Genomic DNA, 21,520 nt, shown 5'->3' on the forward strand with positions numbered 1-21,520 from the left:
CTTAAAATTTAAGTGCCTATTTTTAAAATTTTATTCTTTATTTAAAAAGTAATTAAAGTACTTTAAGGAAGTGAATTTGATGATAAGCACAACTTCGACAGCTTTCCACTGCTTTTACTGTCATTTTTTAAAAATTATACAATCTAATTTATTATTATTTTTTTCAAAGTAAGATGTTTTACTTCCATTGACTCTACCTCTCATCCCTGAGAGGAGAAAATGGATATTTACATTGAATATGAGTTTGACATGTTCTTACCTAAATGCTTCATTAGTAAGACATTTTCAGAATTCTTTTTTTTTTTTTTTTTAAGATTTATTTATTTATTTGAGACAGAGGGAGAGAGCAGGCACGCACAAGCAAGGGGGTGGGAGGGGCAGAGGGAGAGAGAGAATCTCAAGCAGACTCTGGGCAGAGTGTGGAGACCGACCCAGGACTTGTTCCCAGGACCCTGAGATCATGACCTGACCCAAAATTAAGAGTCAGATGTTTAACCGACTGAGCCACCCAGGTGCCCCTTCAGAATTCTTTTATAAACATCTCTCTAAACATTTTCCTAAGGTCTTACTGTCATTTTTTAAATATTATTTAAAAATTTTTAAATATATTTATCTCAGTATTTTAGAAAATACTGCTATGAGTGTCTATTTTGCATTGTTTTTTCTATGTACAGTCCCTAATTGCAAGATTTATTGAATTAGATTTTATTTAGTAGTATAGTTTTATGGTAAATTTTGTAAGTGTAACATATCGTATCCTCAAAATAGCATATCATCTGTGATTGAGGGGCTAAAAATATAATTATCCATCTCTAAAAAATTATGTATTCAAATAATCTGCATCCATATGTATGTCTTTAAAATGCCAAATAGATTTTTTTAAAAAGTAAACTGTCAACGCTTCCATTTTGATTATAATCTATCATTTTCTTAGCTTTTACATTTTCTTCATTTTTAAGATGGATTTTTTCCTCTGTTCTTTCTGGTAAGGCATATGTTATTGGTACTGAGTGGTAAATCTTAAACCTGATTTCAAATGTATTATACTTCTCAACTTTTAGAAATCCAAATATTAGCTATACTTGCTTAGTTGAGAGGATATGTGTCAGAATCTATGTACTTATTAAGAACCTTTAGCTGAACTTCCCCTACTTTTTAGGGGTTTTGAATTAGTAATCATACTCAAATACTTGTAAGTCAGATTTTAAAAAAAGCAAATGTACTGTATTACCATTACAGAGTCAAGTTCAGTTATTCTAGCTCTGTTTTGAGCCTGATAACTGTGGTCCTCTTAATAATTTACTTACAGAAAATTATTTTTTCTTTTTTTTCTTTTATTATGTTATGTTAGTCACCATACATCATTAGTTTTTGATGTTACTTACAGAAAATTATTGATAATTGTATGTAAGTCTGCAAATCAGTCAATGTGATACACCACATTAATAAAAGGAAGGAAAAGAACCATATGATCCTCTCAATAGATGCAGAAAAAGCAATTGACAAAATACATCATCCTTTCTTGATAAAAACCCTCCACCATGTAGGGATAAAGGGAACATACCTCAACATCATGAAAGCCATATACCAAAGACCCACAGCAAATATCATCCTCAATGGGGGAAAATCTGAGAACTTTTCCCCTGGGGTCAGGAACATGACAGGGATGTCCACTCTCACCACTGTTGTTCATCATGTGAGTTTATAAAGAGATATTGGAAGAATACTGAAGTGAAGTGAAGTACAATTTTCTGTAATTCTCTTTTGTTTTTGGAATGTCACCACTTCCCTACGATACACAAAATATGCTAATATTTAAAGATGACTATCAGTAAGGTGGTATCTGAATGGTATCTCTAGGAGTCCTCAAAGAGCAATGCTTTTGTGGGTCATCAGGAGACATCCACATCCACTTCCCCAAAAGTTTCTCAGTGGCGTCACACTGACTTTGTTAGTGTTACAGTCCAGCCCTCTTTCTTGTTGACCAAGAAAGCTGATTTGTCACCATCTCTTTCCAGAGCCCCGTGGAGAGTGGCTCTGCCTCCCGTGGGTCAACTCACATCTCAAAATCTGCAGTGAACACAGCAACCGCTATGTAGACTGAATGTTTATCTCGAGCCGATCATCTCTTGTTTCTCTACCTACACTATGACATTTTAATAAGAAACAGAATTTTAAAAAGGTGGTGGGAGGCATGCAGGGAATTATTAAATTGTTCAGTGACAAAAGGAACTGATGATACCCTTGCGCCATTATATAATCATAGGCCCGTGGACTGGAGATGCTTAGAATCCAACAGGCAAGGTCCTCCCACTTGAAGATGCCAGGCTAGACACAGCTTCCATTTGCTGTGACACTCCTGTTCCTGCACTTTCTGGGCTGGCCCATCCCCTTTCTGGTGGGCACATTTCCTCTTCTGCTCTTGAGAGCTGAACACATGTCCTGTCAATATTCTCCTATCTTGGCCTGCGAACCATTTTGCTTCTTTAGGGACACCGTACTCTACTCTAATTCATTATGTGTTGAATTTATAGTTGAACTCCTAGAGAGCAGTATTACTTTGTTTCAGTTCTCCCTTCTGCTCCCCCATTGTAGCCCTGATGATATGGGCAGATCTGTAAAAAGCCTTGCAGACTTTCATACATGCGCATGCATTGTTTTCTTTTTCTTTTTTAAATATTTCACTCAGTGGTCAAATTAATAGGGATCTACTGGCAAAATTTGACTCCTTGACTGAGGAGAGGTTTTTTATTTTTTTATTTGTACTGAACAATAGGATGTTATTTAAATGTTTTATACAATTTTTCACTTATTTACAATAACTGATTTTTGGCCCCAGATTTCTCTATCCGGTAATCTATTGTTTCTCTCTATCCAGTGATTTCCTGTTGTTTCAACTGCTAATTTGAATGTGATAGGTAGGTATTTTGAAATTCAATCCAATATCCATCTGTTTTGTTTCTTAAATTCCACATATGCATGAGATCATAATGGTATTTGTCTTTCTCTGACTGACTTATTTCGCTCAGCATAATACTCTCTAGCTCCATCCACGTGTTGCAAATGGCCAGATTGCATTCTTTTTGATGGCTATACAGAACAAACTGAGGGCTGCTGGAGGGGAGGTGGCTGGGGGATGGGCTAGATGGATGATGGGCATTAAGGAGGGCATTTGTTGTGATGAACACTGAGTGTTGTATGTAAGTGATGAATCACTGAAACCAATATTACACTGTATGTTAACTAACTAGAATTTAAGTAAAATCCTGAAACAAAATAAAAGATAATAAAATACAATCCAATAGGGACACCTGGGTGGCTCAGTCAGTTAAGCGGCTGCCTTCAGCCTGGGTCATGATCCCAGGTTTCTGGGATCGAGTCCCACATCGGGCTCCTTGCTCAGCAGGGAGCCTGCTTCTCCGTCTCTCTCCCTCTGCTTGTGCTCTCTCTGTCAAATAAATAAAATCTTAAAAAAAATAAAATAAAATAAAATAAAATAAAATAAAATACAATCCAATAGCCTAGATTTTAGAAATATTTTTTAGACATTGTATTTAGTTTGGAGTATATATGGCATTAAGTAAGCCAAGACTGTTTTGAAATGTGAACATAGTGGTAGTGGGCAATTTGCCAAAAAAAGGTTGGTTTGATCATAGTTTTATTAAACTTCCTGTAGTGCTTTGTAATGCTGGTTCTCTAGCTCAGGAAGCTGAAGTGTTGCACAAAGTCATCAACTCTTTAACTTTGTCCCCTGCTAGTCTTTCTACCGCCACTTTCATCAGAGTTCTACTGGGCCTTTACTTTCCAGGGTAGAATCAACAACGTGAAGAAGTACAGGACAATGAATCGTACTTTTTTCTTTGTTTAGAACATCTTATCCTGGGGCACCTGGGTGGCTCAGTCATTAAGCTTCTGCCTTCGGCTTCAGTCATGATCCCAGGATCCTGGGATCAAGCCCCGCATCAGGCTCCCTGCTCTGCGGGAAGCCTACTTCTCCCTCTCCCGCTCCCCCTGCTTGTGTTCCCTCTCTGGCTGTCTCTCTCACTGTCAAATAAATAAAAAATCTTAAAAAAAAAAAAATCTACAAACAACTTTGGAGGTTTTAAAAAATATAAGCAGCTTCATTTAAGCAGACATTAAGTAGAAATTTTTATTTTATGAAAGGTTAACAATTGATTGAATTTGACATGTGGGATATTCGGCTCTTCTTAGGTGTGGCAGAACTTTGCTCATCTCATACTGAGATCCTTAAAATATGAAGGTTGTTTTACTATGTTTTTTGATACTTCAAATTAGCTGTAGCTTCTTTCCCACATTCTCTCTTTCTGTGTATATTTATTTTTTAAAGGCTCTATGTTTCTTAGTTACCATGCCTCTTTCTCTTACTGGCAAGGTGTGTTTGTAAATGTCAGGTTATTTCCTCCGTATTCCCATTCCCCAGTTCTGGCTGTTTCGTCTTGGACAGGACTTCTACCATCATTAACTAGGTCTTTTCCCATGTGGGCCTTGCTAGAGGATAGCCAGCTCGGGTTGCCCCCTGCTCCCAAAGAAACCCAGTCCTAGGATAGAGTGGGCACAGCTGAGGCAGCCCGTGTCTTTAGGACTCTCCGATTCAATGCCTGCATCCCCAGGTCCATTTAAACACCTGCTGATGTCCCTCCTGTTTCCTTCTAGTAACCTGGGAGGAGGCTGAGTGACGGAGAGGGAAGAAGTAGAAGACCTGAGTTTTAATCCTAAAATATATCTTAAAACATCTCTTAGATGGGCACGTCCCTATAATCCACATAGGCCTCAGAGTCTTTCCTCTTTTTTTTTTTAATCTTTAAGCATGCATTTATTTTATAGGCAAGAATAACTTTGATAACAAAGATGAAGAAACCTTTGAGGCAATATGATGAGACAGTCTTCAGGTGTTAATGCAACTCTTTGCCTTTAAAACAAGGGAGTGGAAATAGATGAGAGTGGCAAACTCACATGCCTCCAGGAAAAACTGAGGCCAAGTGGAAAGTGCATCATACCACCTCTAAAGAGGTCAGCATCTTCTGGGCTTTATTGTTATGGTAAGGAAATGCAGGCCTAGTGATTCTATTTTTAACTTTTCAAGAGAAGCTGGAAGTCTGGATTTTTACATGAAAATGTTAGCAATTAATTCAAAATGTTGAGCAATACTGTGCAAGACCAAGCAAAACATGTCTATAAGCCGACTCTGCTCCCTAGGCCTTTGGTTAAGGTGATGACTAAAGTCTTTCTGAATTAAATGGTTTTAGTGTCTGTTATCCTGACACTCTGTTCAAGGAGAACATACAGTGTCCTGGCTGTTGCCAGAAGTAGTACCGAGAAGGAGGCTGGGTGGTTGGGTTGAAAGAAGTGGTTTGATGCCACCAGTGGGTGCCCAGAGCCTCTCTCTACTCCTCGGAGGAAGGTACAAGAAACTGTGGGACTCTGTATGACACTAGCAATGGTAGCCAGTGCTCAGAGCAGCTGCTCTTTACCATCTGGATAGTATCAATTCTGTGCTGAAGCAGATGGAGTTGAAGTTCTGGCTCAGCTTTGCACCCAGCCTGGGGATGAGTGCCATAGAAGAATCCCAAAGATGTAAGCCAGTCCTCTTGGAAGCAGAAAGGATCTTAGTTCTTTTTATTTTGTTTTTTTTCCACGTGGGAAGGATATCATCATTTAAGAAGCTGTCAACATAGATGGGACAGAATTCTTCTCCAATTCTGGTAGTGTGGAATTAAGGAAAGAGAATTAAGTCAAAGAGCAGCATGTTGATGCTGTAAGCACTGCTGAAGTGGCCCCAGGGAAGCCAACATACGGTGTATCCCTAACCTGTGGTGTCACCAGAACAACCAGTGGAATTATTCATCATTAGCCTATTTTTGCTAATCTAAACAACTCTAAATCTCACTTGGGTCTCCTTTGTGAAGCTAATGAAAGCAGTAATCTCTGTTTCTAGAAAAATGCGTATAGTAAAGTATGGTTTCTGGTGGGGCAGTTCACCTCTGCCATCTTAGTGTGAAAGCATCCATAGACCAGAAGAATGGTTGTGGTGGTGTTCTGATAAAACCTGATACTCAAAAACAGGCAGCAGGCCATATTTGGCCTCCAGGCTATAGTTTGTCAACCCCGGGTTAGAACATTGATAGCTATGCTAGATTGGTAAATTAATCAGCAAATATGCACTTACGTTCTCCTCCTCTTTGAGTGGAGTGTACATGCGAGCTCTGCTGCCTTGGGCATGCCTTGAGATATACTTTGGCTGACAGAATAGGACAGACATCATGTATACAGAGATTTTAAATGTATTAACATGATCTAGCTTGTCTCCTGTGCTCTTGGCACTTGCTGTGAAAAGAACATGACCCAGATAGTCCTGGTCCAAGGAGGAAGACAAAGGTCAGACCTAGATCCAACACACAGTTTGAAGCCAAGTTCTGCTGCCCCCAGGAGCAGAGTTGCCTAGCTGAGCCCCCACTAGAGCAGCTGAACTTCAGGCAACCTGTAAGACCCGTGAGCTTGAGGATAAATGTAGATTGTGTTAAGCCACTGAATTTGGGGCAGTTGTTAATACAGCATAATTGTAGAAATACCTGGCTAATATTAGAGTACAGAGGAAGATAGTTATTCATCTAGAGAGGAAGACATGAATCTCATTTTCAAAAACTGAAACAACAAAAGGAGATTCTCATTTCCTCACACAAATCCCAGAAAAAGATAAGGAGATGTTTTTCTTTTTTTCTTAATAATTCTCCGCCCCACTCCTCATCCCCCATACTTTCCGCATGGTTGGAATAAATCTTGAATTGTAGATTTAGGCTCCTGTGCATACAGCTAATCAATGCTTAACACAATCTTTAGAGAGGCCTAGTCTTCCTTAAGCCAACCCCAGAGAGATTCTCAGTACCAAGAACTGAATATTTAATACTTCCAAAATTACATCTGGAAGAATATCCAAGCTCTTCCTTAGAAAAAAGTAGTTGTAGTCTCTTCAATTCAGAGAATTTTGAAAGCCAACTCTGCTGGTCTCTGTGATAGATGTAGAATTAAATTAGTCGACCAGTTGTTTTGTTCCTGCTGTGTGCCGTATATTGTGGTGGTCCCTGGGACACAGGAGTGTGCAAATCAAATTCAAGGCCTTCACAGAGCACACTGACTTGCCAGAGAGACAGGCGAATAAATGGATAATTAGGGCACATTGTAGTAAGCAATAGCAGAAGTGGCATATCCACAGTCCTGGGGGAACTTGGAGGAGATATACTTGACCCTGCCTGGGGATTAGAATGTGGGGAGCATTTCAGTGAAGTCTTCCTGAAGGAGTTCACACTTGAATCTTTTGGCAGGACAAGGTTAGCATGAAGTCCTATGATTGTAGAGTAGAAAGGGGCTTTATGCGGGGCGCCTGGGTGGCTCAGTCGTTGGGCGTCTGCCTTCGGCTCAGGTCATGATCCCGGAGTCCTGGGATCGAGCCCCGCATCGGGCTCCCTGCTCCGCGGGAGGCCTGCTTCTCCCTTTCCCACTCCCCCTGCTTGTGTTCCCTCTCTCGCTGTGTCTGTCTCTGTCAAATAAATAAATAAAAATCTTTAATATAAAAAAAAAAAAAAAAAAAAAGAAAGGGGCTTTATGTAGTTTCCTTCTCTTTTATATATTAAAAGGAAGCTCTCTCTCCCTTTTAAAAGTCCCCTCTGTCCTAGGGAGGGATCAGTCTGCTAGGAGTCTGCTCACAACAATCTGTGCTTTGGGTAACTATTGTTGAAAGTATGCAAGTATCTATAAATTCTAGCTAGTTAGCAGTTCTGTGCATGCATCTGAAAAACAGTGTAATGATTTTCATTTCTCAAGGCAGTTGTATACAATTGTATGATGTCATGTTTTAGTTTGAAATAGCCCCAGATTTCTAGGGTTGGTGTTTTGCTTTGTTACCATTTTTTATTCATGAGGAGTGGGCTCAGGGAAGGAGGAATGGATGAGACTGAGAAAATGATCTAATTACGTCGGAAGCGATTTTCTTCCTAAAAACAGCCCCGAGTTTCAGTTAAGAATTTGTTGGATGGTCTATACAGTTTAGTAGACTTAAGCATTTAAATTAATTTTTAAATATACTTGCTAATAGAATATTAGATTGGCTTAAAAACTACCTGGATTGCTTTTTCTTACTGTAGAATGCATGGTTATATAAATATGTCTATATTTACCCAGGTTCAAATTTAGAGAGCAACTCCAGTATCTTTTTGAACTTTGAAATATGTGTTTCATCACAGAAAACACAGTTACATTCCTTTTTACTTACTGTCCAGAACTAACTCTTAGAAGCCTGGAAGATAAATTTTGTGTTTTGCAAGCTTTGTTTTAAGAGCAGCTGTACTGGGGAATATGCCATTGGTATTCCTTCCCCCAGGATGGTAATGATCTCATTGAGAAAGAAATTGTGTAGAAATGCTTCGAGTTTTGGAATTTTATATTTTATTTTACAAAGCACTGAAGTGGACTCCTATTGAACTTTTCAAAATGTCCAAGATGAGGTTATCTACTGTCACCCAGATGTGTTGAGAAGGGCGGGAAGAGCCTCATAAAGTCCTGAGGCATTCGTCCAGGAATATAACAATTTTACGTTTGAATTTAATCCTTCCTGTTGTAAATACTGTATGTGCAAAATAGGAAGTCTAAAAATATGGAACAGGTAAATGTGGGAGGGCATATAATATCAGGCAGAGATAATCAGTATTAACATTTGCTATGTTTCATAGGTACATTCCTCTAAAAATTTGGTTTTATTTTTACAAAGTTGTGAACATACTCTGTATGTGTGTGTTCTGTTTAATATTCAGATTTTAGTTACTATTATAACAAGCAATTTTCTAAGTTATACTTTCTAAGTATTTTAATGACTACTGTGGCTGTACTATGATTTATCTAATCCCTTTTTGTTAGATACTTAGATTGTTTTCTAGTTGGAACTATTATAGACATAGAATGATAAAGTCTACTTCACAGAGACACATACACAATTCCTGTATGTGTACATGTACATAAGTGTACAGCATTTTGAATCTTCACAAATCAATACACCACTGAAACTACTACCTGCGTCAGTAAATTATCACTAAGTCATGAGCACAGCCATGCTAGCTAGCACTACTCAGGCCAAGAAATGGAATTTGACCAAACTTGTGAGCTCTAGTCACTCTTCCCTCCCTCTTGCTCAAAGGTAATCACTAAGCCGACCTGTAATGACATAGATCAGTTTTTGTCCTGAAGGTCTGCAGTTCATTTTCTTTAGATTTGCAAAGTAGGGTTACTAGCCCAAGAAGTATGAATATTTTAAAGCATCTTAGTTCATGTAACCAAATTGCTTTCCAAAATGTTATGTCATTTTATCACCACATTGTATGAAAATGTGGGAAGGACTTTTGTTCCTGAATGTGGGAAGGGAGAGAAGTTCTGTTAAGGAGACAGTTCTGGACTGTGACAGGACCAAGCAGGACCACAGTGCTTTAGGGAAACCTCAGCAGTCTGTTTCCAAATTCTGTTTTACCCACCTTGAAAATGCTCTTTATCTGGCCATTGCCAGTCGCTGTGGCAAAAGCAAGGAGAACCAGTGCATGGTTCCTAGATCTGGATGAAAGTGGCGCCCAAGCTTCTGCTTGCGTTCCATTGGCCAAAAAAGGCACATGAAGTTGGTAGAGCCAGGGGTATAGACTCTCCCATGGGGAGAAATGCTATAGGAGGGAAACAGGAATATTTGGCAAACAGTAATACCACCCACCATACTGTTTCCTGACTTGGCGTCATCCATGAGATCTGCTTAAAAAAAAAAAAAAAAAACATGAGATCAGACCACTTAGATTACTAATCTTTTACTTGTACTGTAGAAGCACGTCTTGGTCTTGGGGAGAGGAGCGCCTGGATCTCTAGATAGAGCTGTAACTTGTGTAATTAGCACAGAGGTATTTGCATAATGCTGAACTTTTGGGGGGGGGTGTACTTTTTTCCCAAGAAGAGACCTGGAAACATGCTTATTCATTATGAGGTGATGGGGAAATGCTAAAATCAGTTTATTAGATACTTTTGGTGGAAAGCAATTCCTCTTTAGGAAACACGTTTTTCCTGTCTCGTTTACACATTCTGGTTACATGCCCTCTGGGGAGATTTCAGGAAATGGTTTCCTGGTTCAGGACTAACAACGCAGAGTTGGAGAGGTTTTCCCCCCTGCCCAGCAAAGGAACCGGCCATCTCCAGGTTATCAGTGAGACCTTTCTTGATGTGGTTAGCATCCTGTCTTCTCTCTTTAATTCTGTAAATTTGCATTCTTCTTTATTTCATTCATTTCTGTAACAGCTCTTTTGTAATATTGATTGATAACATCAAGGATTGCTTCTCTTTGCTTTCTATTTATGTCTTCATCAGAAGAAATGTCTTCAGTTAAGACACTGTTGTCAGAGAAACAGTTGCCCAGTGGTGGGGGTAGCATGATGGTCTTAGGTGAGCTCTGATTTAACACAAAGCTCTCTTCTCTCTAGGGATGGTGAAGTTGGAGAAAGGCTCCTTTACCCCTCCTCCAGGATGAACCCCCTGCAAGAAGACATGGAGAGCGCTCTCACAGGGAGTCAGAGCCCTCACGCTTCTTTGCGCGACGTTCATTCCATCAACCCCACACACCTCATGGCCAGGATCGAGTCTTACGAAGGAAGGGAGAAGAAAGGCATATCTGATGTCAGGAGGACTTTCTGTTTGTTTGTCACCTTTGACCTCTTATTTGTAACATTACTCTGGATAATAGAGTTAAATGTAAGTGATTTTGCCCATGACTTTATATAAGAATTGTTTCCACAGACGAGAAACAATTTTCTTATTTTTCTCATCATTTCCGTCTCATTTAGTGAATTCCGTCTTTTTTCCAGAGGGGATAATATTTCTCTTTTCCACCTGATTTTGACTTTTCTTGTTCTGTATTGTCATGTTTTAAAGCAAAGCTAGTTCATTTAAAAGTCACTTTGAAATTTGAATTCGTGGTGTTTTGCTCTATACCAGGAGTTAGCAAACTACAGCCTGGGGGCCAAATTCAGCTGGCCTGTTTTTATAAAGCTTTATTGGAACACAGCCCTGCCCATCTGTTTACCTATTGTTTATGGCTGGCTTTTGTGCTGAGTAATTGAGTTGAGTATTGGCCCACAAAGGCAAAAGTATTTATTTCCTGGCCCTTTTCTTGCTCCAGAAAATGTAGCATGCCTCTGGAATATGTTTTAGACGTTACATCTACTTTTCTAATCTCCATGTTTAAGATTTTTCATACATTTATTCTTTACTTTTTCACAAAGAGATTTTTCATATTTTATTGAAAAAAATGTTCTAGAACCATTTGGAGGTTCATCCCCATCTTATCAGGTCTTTGCGGTTATATTGCCAAATAATTGTCTAGGCCAGTACTGTCCAATGGAAATATAATGCAAGCCTCGTAGATGATTAAGTTCCCTAGTTGCTACATTAATAAAGGTAAAAATAAACAGGTGAAATACATTTTAATAATATATTTTATTTAACCCAATATGTCTGTTTCCCCCCAAAGCCTTGGTTGGCTCTACTTATATTCCTTACCAGCAAATAGGTAACTCTTCCAGAATGCTTTCCTCACAGGCAAGAATTGTTTAAAACCAAACAAGCCAGTGATAGGACACAGTAATTTAGAGTATCTCTTTTTATTATTTGTTCTGCATATATACATTAAAGACAATATTTAAATTAATATATATTTCAAAGGAGTAACATGTTTTCAAAACTAAAAACTGTGTTTTCAAAACCAATCTTTTTTTTTTTTTAATATTTTATTTATTTATTTGAGAGAGAATGAGAGAGAGGGCATGAGAGGGGGGAGGATCCGAGGGAGAAGCAGACTCCCTGCTGAGCAGGGAGTCCGATGCAGGACTCAGTCCTGGGACTCCAGGATCGTGACCTGAGCTGAAGGCAGTCGCTCAACCAACTGAGCCACCCAGGCGCCCAAACTAATACATCTTTTAACAGGAAAGCATAGCAGCTTAGTGACAGTGGAAAATCAAAGCATTTATTGATGTACCACTAATATCACTCCCTGCTTTTAAGTGAGGGAAGTCATGGGGGTGGAGCTGCGGTGGGGTTCATGGGTCACACTCTTACTTCCCTCCTTTCTTATTGCTTCAATGACACTGAAGTGGAAGTGAAGTGGACTGCACGCTATTTTTGTGCATCAGAGAGGATGCGGTGTTCATCAGAGGGGATCAGTTTTCATCTGTGTGCAACATGTTATAAATGAAAAATCAGCAGACCTAGCAATTAAGAAATGTATTTTTGTTTAATTTTTTATTAAAGTATGATGAACATATACAGTGTTGCCTTAGTTTCAGGTGTGCAACATAATGAGTCAGCATTCCTGTACATTGCTCAGTGCTCACAGTCAGTGTAGTCTGTCACCAGGCAACCTTACTACTCTCTCACTGACGATATTTCCTAGGCTGTACTTTTCATCTCTGTGACATATATTTTGTAACTGGAAGTTTGTAATTCTTAATCCCCTCTATCTGTTTCACCTATCACCCCACCCAACCTCCCCTCTGGCAACCATTAGTTTGTTCTCCGTATTTAAGAGTCTGTTTTTTGTTTGTTTCTTTTTTCTTTGTTCATTTGTCTTGTTTCTTAAATTCCACATGTGAGTGAGATCACTTAGTATTTGTCTTTCTCTGACTGACTTATTTCACTTAGCATTATCCCCTCTAGGTCCATCCACATTGTTGCAAATGGCAGGATCGCATTCTTTTTTATGGCTAATACTCCATTGTGTGTGTGTGTGTGTGTGTGTGTGTGTGTGTGTGTGTGTGTTTGTACACCACATCTTCTTTATCCATTCATCTGCTGATGGACACTTGAGTTGCTTCCATATCTTGGCTATTGTACAATGCTGCAGTAAACACAGGGGTGCATATGTCTTTTCAAATTAAGAAATGTGTTTTAAGACTCACTTTTCCACGGACTGTCGGTTGCCCCAGTTGTAAAATAAAAAGATCATACGAGAATATATGATCTTTAGGATAGCACATCTTGACTTTTTTTAGCAAGGTTTTATTTTTAAATTTTTTTTAATGTTCAATTTCTAGTTCTGTTTGTTTTAGATTGTCAGTCCTGACGTGGGTTTTTCACTGCACGCCATCCCTTTACTTTTGTAGTCTATCTCTGTAAATCATTAGGGACAGATTGGCTCTGAAGCTATGAAAGGAATCCTGTGTAGGGTGGTGGGAGTAGAAAGGAAAAAGCTGATCTGAGAGACATACTCAAAAATAAGTATGCTGATAGACTTATTGATGGGCTGATTTTATCATCCCTGGTATCCAGAAATGAATCTTAAGGTTTCTAATGATGGAACGTAGAAGAACAGGACCAGCTCTGTCAGAACGGTGAGAGGAGGTTCCATGTGAAACTAAAGATGAGTCTGTGGGGGACATCTTGAGACAAAGATTTTGAAATAGGAATTTAGAGTACAAGTTGAAGCTACAGATGTAGATTTTAAATTTCTCTATTTAAATTTAGGCAACACAAAACCAGGGTCTTATTTTATTTTTTTAAAGATTTTATTTATTTATTAGAGAAAGAGAGCACACGAGCCAGGGGAGAGCCAGAGTGAGAGGGAGAGAGTATCCCAAGCAGACTCCATGCTGGGTGTGGAGCCCGATGTGGGGCTTGACTTCACAACCCTGAGATCATGATCTGAGCTGAAAACAAGAATCGGCTACTTAACTGACTGAGCCACTGAGGGCCCCCCTGCCCTGCAAATCAGGGTCTTTTAAAGTGTGCAAATACCATGGAAAGCCTTTTTCTACTGGCTATTTATTGAAGAACTGTATCAGCATGTTGACTGCTGTTCTCTCAGCCAGGAGGGTAGTCTCTGTGCAGTAGAGAACCCCTCTTTCCTATAGGTCATTTGGAATAATTCTTTTAATATTTTGGATAGTGCTAAGTTTCCTTGGTCTGGAGAGCCACAGTGGTAAGACTACATTAGTTGGTTGGCTTTTAATAATTATTTCTCTTTGCTCCCAAGTTTTCTGTTCTATTTGCTTGTAAAGATCTATATTCAAGCAGGTCAATAGGCAATCTGCACAAATTACACAGAAATCTAAACCTCCTTAAGGGATTTTTAAAGTACCCAGTGGTGTTTTATGGCATACTTTCATTTGAATAACAAATACAAATACTTGTAAAGGCTTCCAAGCCAAGAGGATCCTTTCCTTGTGGAAACTTTAATTCCAGTTTGACCAATTCGCGGGCCTTGCAAAGGTGTTCCTTATTAATTTTCTCCCGCTTTATCCAGGTCTTGGGTCCATCGCCCTTCACTTTGTCCTTTTTCAGATCATCTCCATCAGTTTGCCAGGACAAACAATGTCTGTACTCCAAATTGGAAAGGTGAATTTACTGTTGCACGTCATGCTCCCTAATCCACGGGCCCTGACTGGTCTAGTGTCTGCTTGGCTGCTGCGTGAGCTGTCGGACACACATTCCATTACTTGATTTTTCTTTTTAAATATTTTCTGTAAGTGTAATACATAGAGTTCTGAACTTGCTCACTTAAAAGTCATCTTGATAGGAGAATTGGGAGAGGACAAAGTTTGTCGTCTTAGGTCTGATTTTCATCACTTACTGTAACTTCTGCACATAAGATTATAGGTCTGGTCTGCCCCTCATTTCATTATCTATCAAATTAAAAATCTTCATGAAAGTTGATGAGAGTGCAGGATTTTCAAATGCCAGGAGCAAATAAAAAAGAAAAACCAGAGAGAATATCTACACTTGTATCTCATGTCGTTGATCTTTGCTAGGATCAGAGGAGCTGTTGGCCTTCCAGGAGCTGAAACATGGAGGGTGGTCAGAGAGTGAGGGCAGAGCTGGATGAATGTGAATTGTCTTCCTTAAAATTATACATTGGTTTGATTGAAGACTTTATCTTAGAAGAGAAAAAGAATCGTTTTTTTAAACAGTTTAGTTTGCCAAAATAGGAACTACAAACAAGGCATTGTTTTTCATTATGCATTTGTATTTGTCAAATGAATGAATTCAGAGTTGAAGTGGGAAATGCTCTTCAGTATTTTTCTATTAGAGTTAGGAGTGTTTTGTTCCTCCTATTTCAACATTCCAGGCTTCTGAGAAGGTAGGCAGAAAAGTGCTTACAAAACCTGACTTGTATGTTTTCTTGTATTGTTCTCACGTGTGACTCTCTCCTCATTTTTACTTCTCACTCTCCTTCCCAGGTGAATGGAGGCATTGAGAACACATTAGAGAAGGAGGTGGTGCAGTATGACTACTACTCCTCTTATTTTGATATATTCGTAAGTATTTCCTGTTTTACATTTCATTTCAGATATGATGAATCTGTAACCAGCAGGTAAATTTCCTCCGAATAGATCGCACGTTCTATGCCATTGTCTTTCCCTCTCTCGAACACTGGCCTCCTTTTCTCAGTTTCTGGCCCAGTCCGTATGCTCTCACTCTCTTTGTAAGGAACTGTCCAGTCACAGGAAGGAAGGACATGATTAGTGAGAGATAAGGAAGGGCAGCAGCAGGAGCCATTCTGCTTTTCTTGGAGGAGAGCCTTTATTCTTTTCATAGAAGCCAGCAACATACCCTAATCACTAACAGGAAAATTCCCCTTTTTATATAATAACACTATGAAAATGCCATTCCTTTTCTGCCTTGAGATAGATTTCCAAGAGTACTTTTAAATACTGTGTTTTCGTTTTTCTATAATTGGAGTTTTTGAGGAAAGTGATCTTTTGGTAATCCTGGGCAACATCAGCCAGTTGCAGAATTGCACAGATGCAATTCTCTGTTGATGAGGCCTTCAGTTCATTCAAAGGAATGCTTAAATCTTTCTAGGACGCACTGTGACTCTCACTGGCCTTGATACATCTCCCTGGTATCTCTTTATAGTTGATGGTGTAAGTAAATCAGATCCTAACATTGTGTTAAATGCAGTGTAGGCAGTATTCACAGTGAATTCCTCTAAATTCAGTTTACCTACTTTCTTCACTACCTTTAGAAGCTTTATGCAGAGTGGTTTAAGAGCAGGACCCTTAAAGTCAGAAAAACCTGGGTTTGATTCACAACACTGTCACTGTTTCTTTTAATATAGTGGGTCTAAACTTCAGTTTTTTCGTATGTAAAATGAGATCATCCTAGTTCTGAAAAGTAAATGAAGTAATGCATGGAAACCATTTAGCCCAATGAGCAATATATTCTAGACGCTCAGAGAACCATCTGCAGTCATTACCATCACCATTATTTTTGGTTGAGAATTTTAATGATTGAGTAATTATATTTTTAGTGGTTTTCGAACTACACTAGAAAGGCTTTTTGTTGCTGTTTTATTTCCGAAGGGGCCTGCAGAAGTGTGTATGGGGAAGGAGGTGGGACTCCCAATAAAGAGAGGTTAGGGTTCCCTGTCATAAGCCCCATTCAGCACAAGTAGTTTTGTTTTTATCTGTACAGTATGTTTCCAATAAGATTGTGTTGAACAAGTGTTTGATTACTACAGAATATTTGGAAAACCACTAATATAATTTAATCCCCTCATTTTTCCAAACAAGGAAATTGAGTTTCTTTGGTTCAGTGTCTTGACCCACCCCAGGTCATTGAAGTTGGGGGCAGAGCATGTTAGATCCCAAATCTCGACATTTTTTTCTTCTCAAAACTATTGACATATAATAGCAAGATTGATTTCTCTTTTTTCTCTTCTTTGTCTTGCTGAATTTATCTTAAAATAGCCTCAGCCAGGAAACCAGGCTAATCTACCAGCCAGATCTCCGAGGGTTGTCTGTCCTTTATGCTTGGGGTCAGTGGTACTGGCCAAATAGGCAGGGCCCATTAGTTCAGACTGGAAAGACTGGCATGTCTGGCCTGGGAAATGGACACAGCCTCCAGGAAACCTCGGGACCTGGAAGACTTTGAGATAGAGGGCTGACGAAGACTTACCCTTTTGCCAAACCCAGAATTCAGGGATAGAGCTGGAATGAATAGAGAGGCTAAACAGTTCACATACTGTTGGAAAACACATTTTTAATGAAAACAGCAAATTAAAAACAAAATCTAACTTGTGACCTTCATTTACATAAAAGAATCGTTAAGTGTGGTCCTCTGGTCAGTGGCCGCAAAAAAGCTGTCAGCCTCCGGCCTTTCAGCAGTTTTGATTAGTGAGGAACTTTTGGCAGAAAGAACCCTGCCCTCAGGCACTGCTCAGGAGTCACCTGACTTCTCCCTACCCACAATAGGCATGTCTTCCAAGGAAAATCGGTAAAATCTTATCCTATGTGTATTTCTTACTAGGTGAGAATTACAAGGACAGCTGTGACATAGTGGTTCAGTAGAGTCCAGCCACCGGGGTTCAAGTCCCGGCTTCCTCACTAAGGAGTTGTGTGACTTTGTGCAATTTTTCTATCCACCTTATGTGCGTAATGGGATTGATGATAGCAGTTGATGCATGGGATTGTTGAGGAAGGGATTACATGGGATAATAATACACATAAAGGGTTTCACAAAAGTCCCAGAGCCACCCTAAATAACTGGGTGGTAGCTACTCGGATAGAACTGTCCCAATACCCCTGCAACCCAGAGCTTTATGGTGGACTTTACTAAGAACCTGGTATCTTCCAGAGGTGAGCGTTTGTACCAGGAGTGGAAAAGTCAACTTTCAGAACATTTTCTCCAGTCTTAAAAGGGTATCAAATATATGTGCACTCAAATAGAAAGGAAAAATAAAACATGTAATTATATATTCTTGTGTTGGTAATGGGACGTGAATTTGAACCCTTATTTGGGCAGCATTGCACAAATTCTAAAGCAGGGATCTGAATACAGGTCTACAGCCCAGTGCCAGTCTTCAGTTAAGTCAGAATAATAAAGACGCTTTGGTGAGTTCTTCATAAAACTCAATTATTTTATATTTGTATCTGTTTTTTAAAACTTACCTTGTCTTTTTTTTTAATACAGCTTTTGGCAGTTTTTCGGTTTAAAGTGTTAATACTTGCATATGCTGTGTGCAGACTGCGCCATTGGTGGGCCATAGCGGTGAGTAGGTTTGTGTGAGTGGTTCATCTCCTCCAGTGCTGCTCACGACAGGGACGGGCTGGGGGAGAATGCGCTTTTCATCTGGGTTGAACTCTGCTAGCTTCTCCTGAGTCCCCTTCCTCCACCTTCAGTAGGTTCAACACGCCGGGGCAGCTTTCCAGTGGTGATGAGTAACTAGCTGCGTCTCAGTGGATACTGAGCCAGATGAGGAACATAGAGCACCAACAGTGATGCTTGGCCAAGCACCAACGCACCCTCCACCTCACTTTGCAAATGAGTGTTGAGATCAGCACCTGTGTCGCAAAGATACTTGGAAAATTTCCCCTTTGGTTGAAACTGCTTGGTAATTTTTCATGACTCGCTCTCTGCTTATTTTGATAGTTGCCTTTCTTGCTATTTTATCCCCTCCCTCCAATATTAAAGGGAAAAGTGCCCATGCTCCTTTTTATTGTTGCCTTCAGGCTTCTTGAAGGCAGTGGTGTTTTTAAAGATTTATTTACTTTAGAGAGAGAGAGCATGCAAGGGGAGGGGGAGAGACAGAGAACCTGAAGCAGACTCCCTGCTGAGCTCCGAGCTGGATGCGGGGCTCGATCTCTCAACCCTGAGATCATGACCTGAGCTAAAACCAAGAGTCAGATGCTTAACCAACTGAGCCACCCAGGCACCCCGAGGGCGGTGGTGTTTTTGCTCATCTCTGTTTCTTTGCATCTGGCTCGGAGCTTTCGCACATGCTTTTCACCGTCAGTAAATATTTACTGGTTAAAAGAAGAATTATAAGCCTTTCTGCCTCAATTATTTTTGCCATTTCTGCAGATATCTGAACACTTGCCTTTCGGAGAGCTCTAATAAGCCAGGTGTATGGGGGGAATGTTGAGCTCCCCCAGCTGGAGAGAACTGCTCAGGAATACCTGCAGTCCTGCTTCTGGAGTGAGGCCTCGGGGTGTGTGTGGGGGCCGGCATGGCTAGCCCAGCTGAGGACAGACTCTCTCCTAAGACACAGTCCACTGGGAGCCACATCGGCCTGGGGCTTCTCTTCTGAGCATCCACAGAATCATAGGACTGACATCAGACCATCAGCTGAGCCACATGCTAATGTGTCTCAGATGTAGGCTGACAGTATTAGCCAGACTTGACTCCCTTTCCTGAATACATTTTTGCTGGTAACAAATTGCTGTGATTGTCCATTCCCAGTTTTCTACAGCTGTCCCATTTGAGACATTCTACTCAAGAGTCTCCTTAATGTACACTAGTGTTTGTCAGACCATCTGTCTCAGTATTTGTTCCAGAGGAGTGAGTGACTTTCAGTGAGTTTTTAGAAAGTATCTTCAATATCTATTTTTTAAATTTTTAAAAATTTTTTTAAAGATTTTACTTATTTGTCAGGGAGAGAGAGAGCATAAGCAGGAGGAGCTGCAGGCAGAGGGAGAGGGAGAAGCAGACTCCCCACTGAGCAGGGAGCCCCATGAGGGACTCGATCCCAAGACCCTGGGATCATGACCTGAGCCGAAGGCAGACGCTTAACCGACTGAGCCACCCAGGCGCTACAAGTATCTTTAATATCTTAACCAAATTATGAAGTGATGGATCATGATTAGCACATCCATTTGATTATTTTTGATTTTTCTTTTTAAAAACATTTGCAGAGGGGCATCAGCTAGCTGGAAGGAGGACTAACCTAGTACCTAAAAAGGTACTAAGTGTCACCCTATAAAGTTAGTTAGTGTCAGAATGTAAAATGCCTCCTCTTCCAGGAAGCTCACTGGCTGCAGGGTGTGTGTGTGTGTGTGTGTGTGTGTGTGTATGTGTGTGTGTGTGTGGTGATTTGCCAACCAATGCTGGCTCTGCAGCTGTGTTAATACTTACAGAGCTTCACACCTGATGTCCCCTGACCCCATTCTGTCAGTCAGGCTCCTGTTGGCATCACTCTGGGCAGGTGTCATGTCGCTAGGAACCCTAGTTGGGGGATGAGGGACAAGGTCCTGTGGGATGATCTCTGGGCTCCCAACCACTAGGGGGAGCCCCGCCTCTGCATTTCAGGGGTCCCTTCTGTGGGGAGAGTGCCTTTGCATGTTGCACCTATTGGGGGACAAAACTTAGGTTCCCAGCACACTAGCCTGCTAGATACTGGGAGGAGGGAGAGCACCAGTAGCCAGGGAGGGATCGGGCACCACGGAGAAGCCCACGTTGGCCCAGTGCGCATTCAGGGGCTGGAGACAGAGTGATGTGGGCAGGAGCCGGGCCTGGCTGAGCTTTTCCAGGCATTAGGAGCTTCTGGCTCAATCAGGTGTGTTTGGGGGCAGGTGTCTTCCCCACGTAAAATGTCTAATTCGAATAGTGCTGGATTATGTGTCTTTCAGCTGACGACAGCAGTGACCAGTGCCTTTTTACTCGCAAAAGTGATCCTCTCAAAGGTACAGCCTCCCACGCTTTCTTACAGTTACCATCTATAATGGTGAAGTCTCATTTTCCAGTGTGAGCTCCTGGTAACCGCATTTCCCTCTCCTGGTCACGTCTGTCCTTCCAGCTTTTCTCCCAAGGGGCTTTCGGCTACGTGCTCCCCATCATTTCATTCCTCCTTGCCTGGATTGAGACGTGGTTCCTGGATTTCAAAGTCTTACCTCAAGAGGCAGAAGAGGAAAATAGTAAGTGTCCCCCAGGCTAGGCTACTGAGAGCGGCTAGGGACCGAGCTAGAAGGAAGACCTGGAAGTGCTGATTGGAACGGAGCTTAGCTTTGTGCTAAGACTTCTTTTCAGTGTAATGTTAACAGCATCTTATTGTGGCTAACCTTGCCAAGAAGCTACCAGAATTGTGACATCAGCCTCAGCATCTGCATTTCTTCTCTTCCAGGACTCCTGATAGTTCAGGATGCTTCAGAGAGGGCGGCACTTATACCTGGTGGTCTTTCAGATGGTCAGTTTTATTCTCCACCTGAATCTGAAGCAGGTAAAAAAATGTGATTATCATTTGTGTTTTCATCCATCACTCAATAGCTCGGCCCTCCCTCCCGCTCCTTCACTCCCTCTGCTCTCAAAACACTGAGCAGACATTAAACACAGCAGACACTGAGGATACGACAGTAACTGAGACGTGGTCTTGCTGTGGGACCCGTGGTGAGACCCAGAGTGTAAGATAAATGTACCCGAGGGTCACAGATCCTATGACATGCGATCTGCATCTCAGAAGACAGGCGGAGCAGGGGAAGGGTCTTGATGCTCTCTTATTCCCTGCAACCCCTTCACCTGACCGTCCTCCAGGACCCCCCTCTGTGAGAAGGGATCTTGGTCCACCCGGTTGCCCACGACAGAGACCAGAGCCTCCCTGTGGACCCGCTCTTTCTCAGGGCTCCCATCCCATTGCTCCCCCTGCCATTTCCATCCTCTGTATTCTTGCCTCCTGGGTCTCATGCATTGTACCACCTCCTGTCTCCTCCACCTTCCACTCAGC

General features: G+C 40.9%; 1 protein-coding gene across 2 annotated transcripts in view; it reads left to right on the plus strand.

Moving 5' to 3' along the window:
• The window catches only part of STARD3NL (STARD3 N-terminal like), a 40,066-nt gene extending 18,579 nt beyond the window's left edge, over nt 1-21,487 (plus strand). The window contains exons 2-7 of one of the 2 annotated variants that reach the window (XM_032402436.1): nt 10,518-10,785; nt 15,264-15,341; nt 17,998-18,075; nt 20,433-20,486; nt 20,600-20,717; nt 20,924-21,486. In XM_032402436.1, the coding sequence (XP_032258327.1) occupies nt 10,561-10,785; nt 15,264-15,341; nt 17,998-18,075; nt 20,433-20,486; nt 20,600-20,717; nt 20,924-21,033 (663 nt within the window). In that variant the 5' untranslated portion in view covers nt 10,518-10,560 and the 3' untranslated portion in view covers nt 21,034-21,486. Of the gene's footprint in view, nt 1-10,517; nt 10,786-15,263; nt 15,342-17,997; nt 18,076-20,432; nt 20,487-20,599; nt 20,718-20,923 lie in introns of both variants that reach the window. The other variant, XM_032402435.1, reaches the window with a different exon arrangement.
• Nucleotides 21,488-21,520: the final 33 nt, after the last annotated feature.

This window comes from Phoca vitulina, unplaced genomic scaffold (assembly GCF_004348235.1).
Source record: "Phoca vitulina isolate PV1807 unplaced genomic scaffold, GSC_HSeal_1.0 scaffold4, whole genome shotgun sequence".
NCBI classification, from domain to species: Eukaryota; Metazoa; Chordata; class Mammalia; order Carnivora; family Phocidae; genus Phoca; species Phoca vitulina.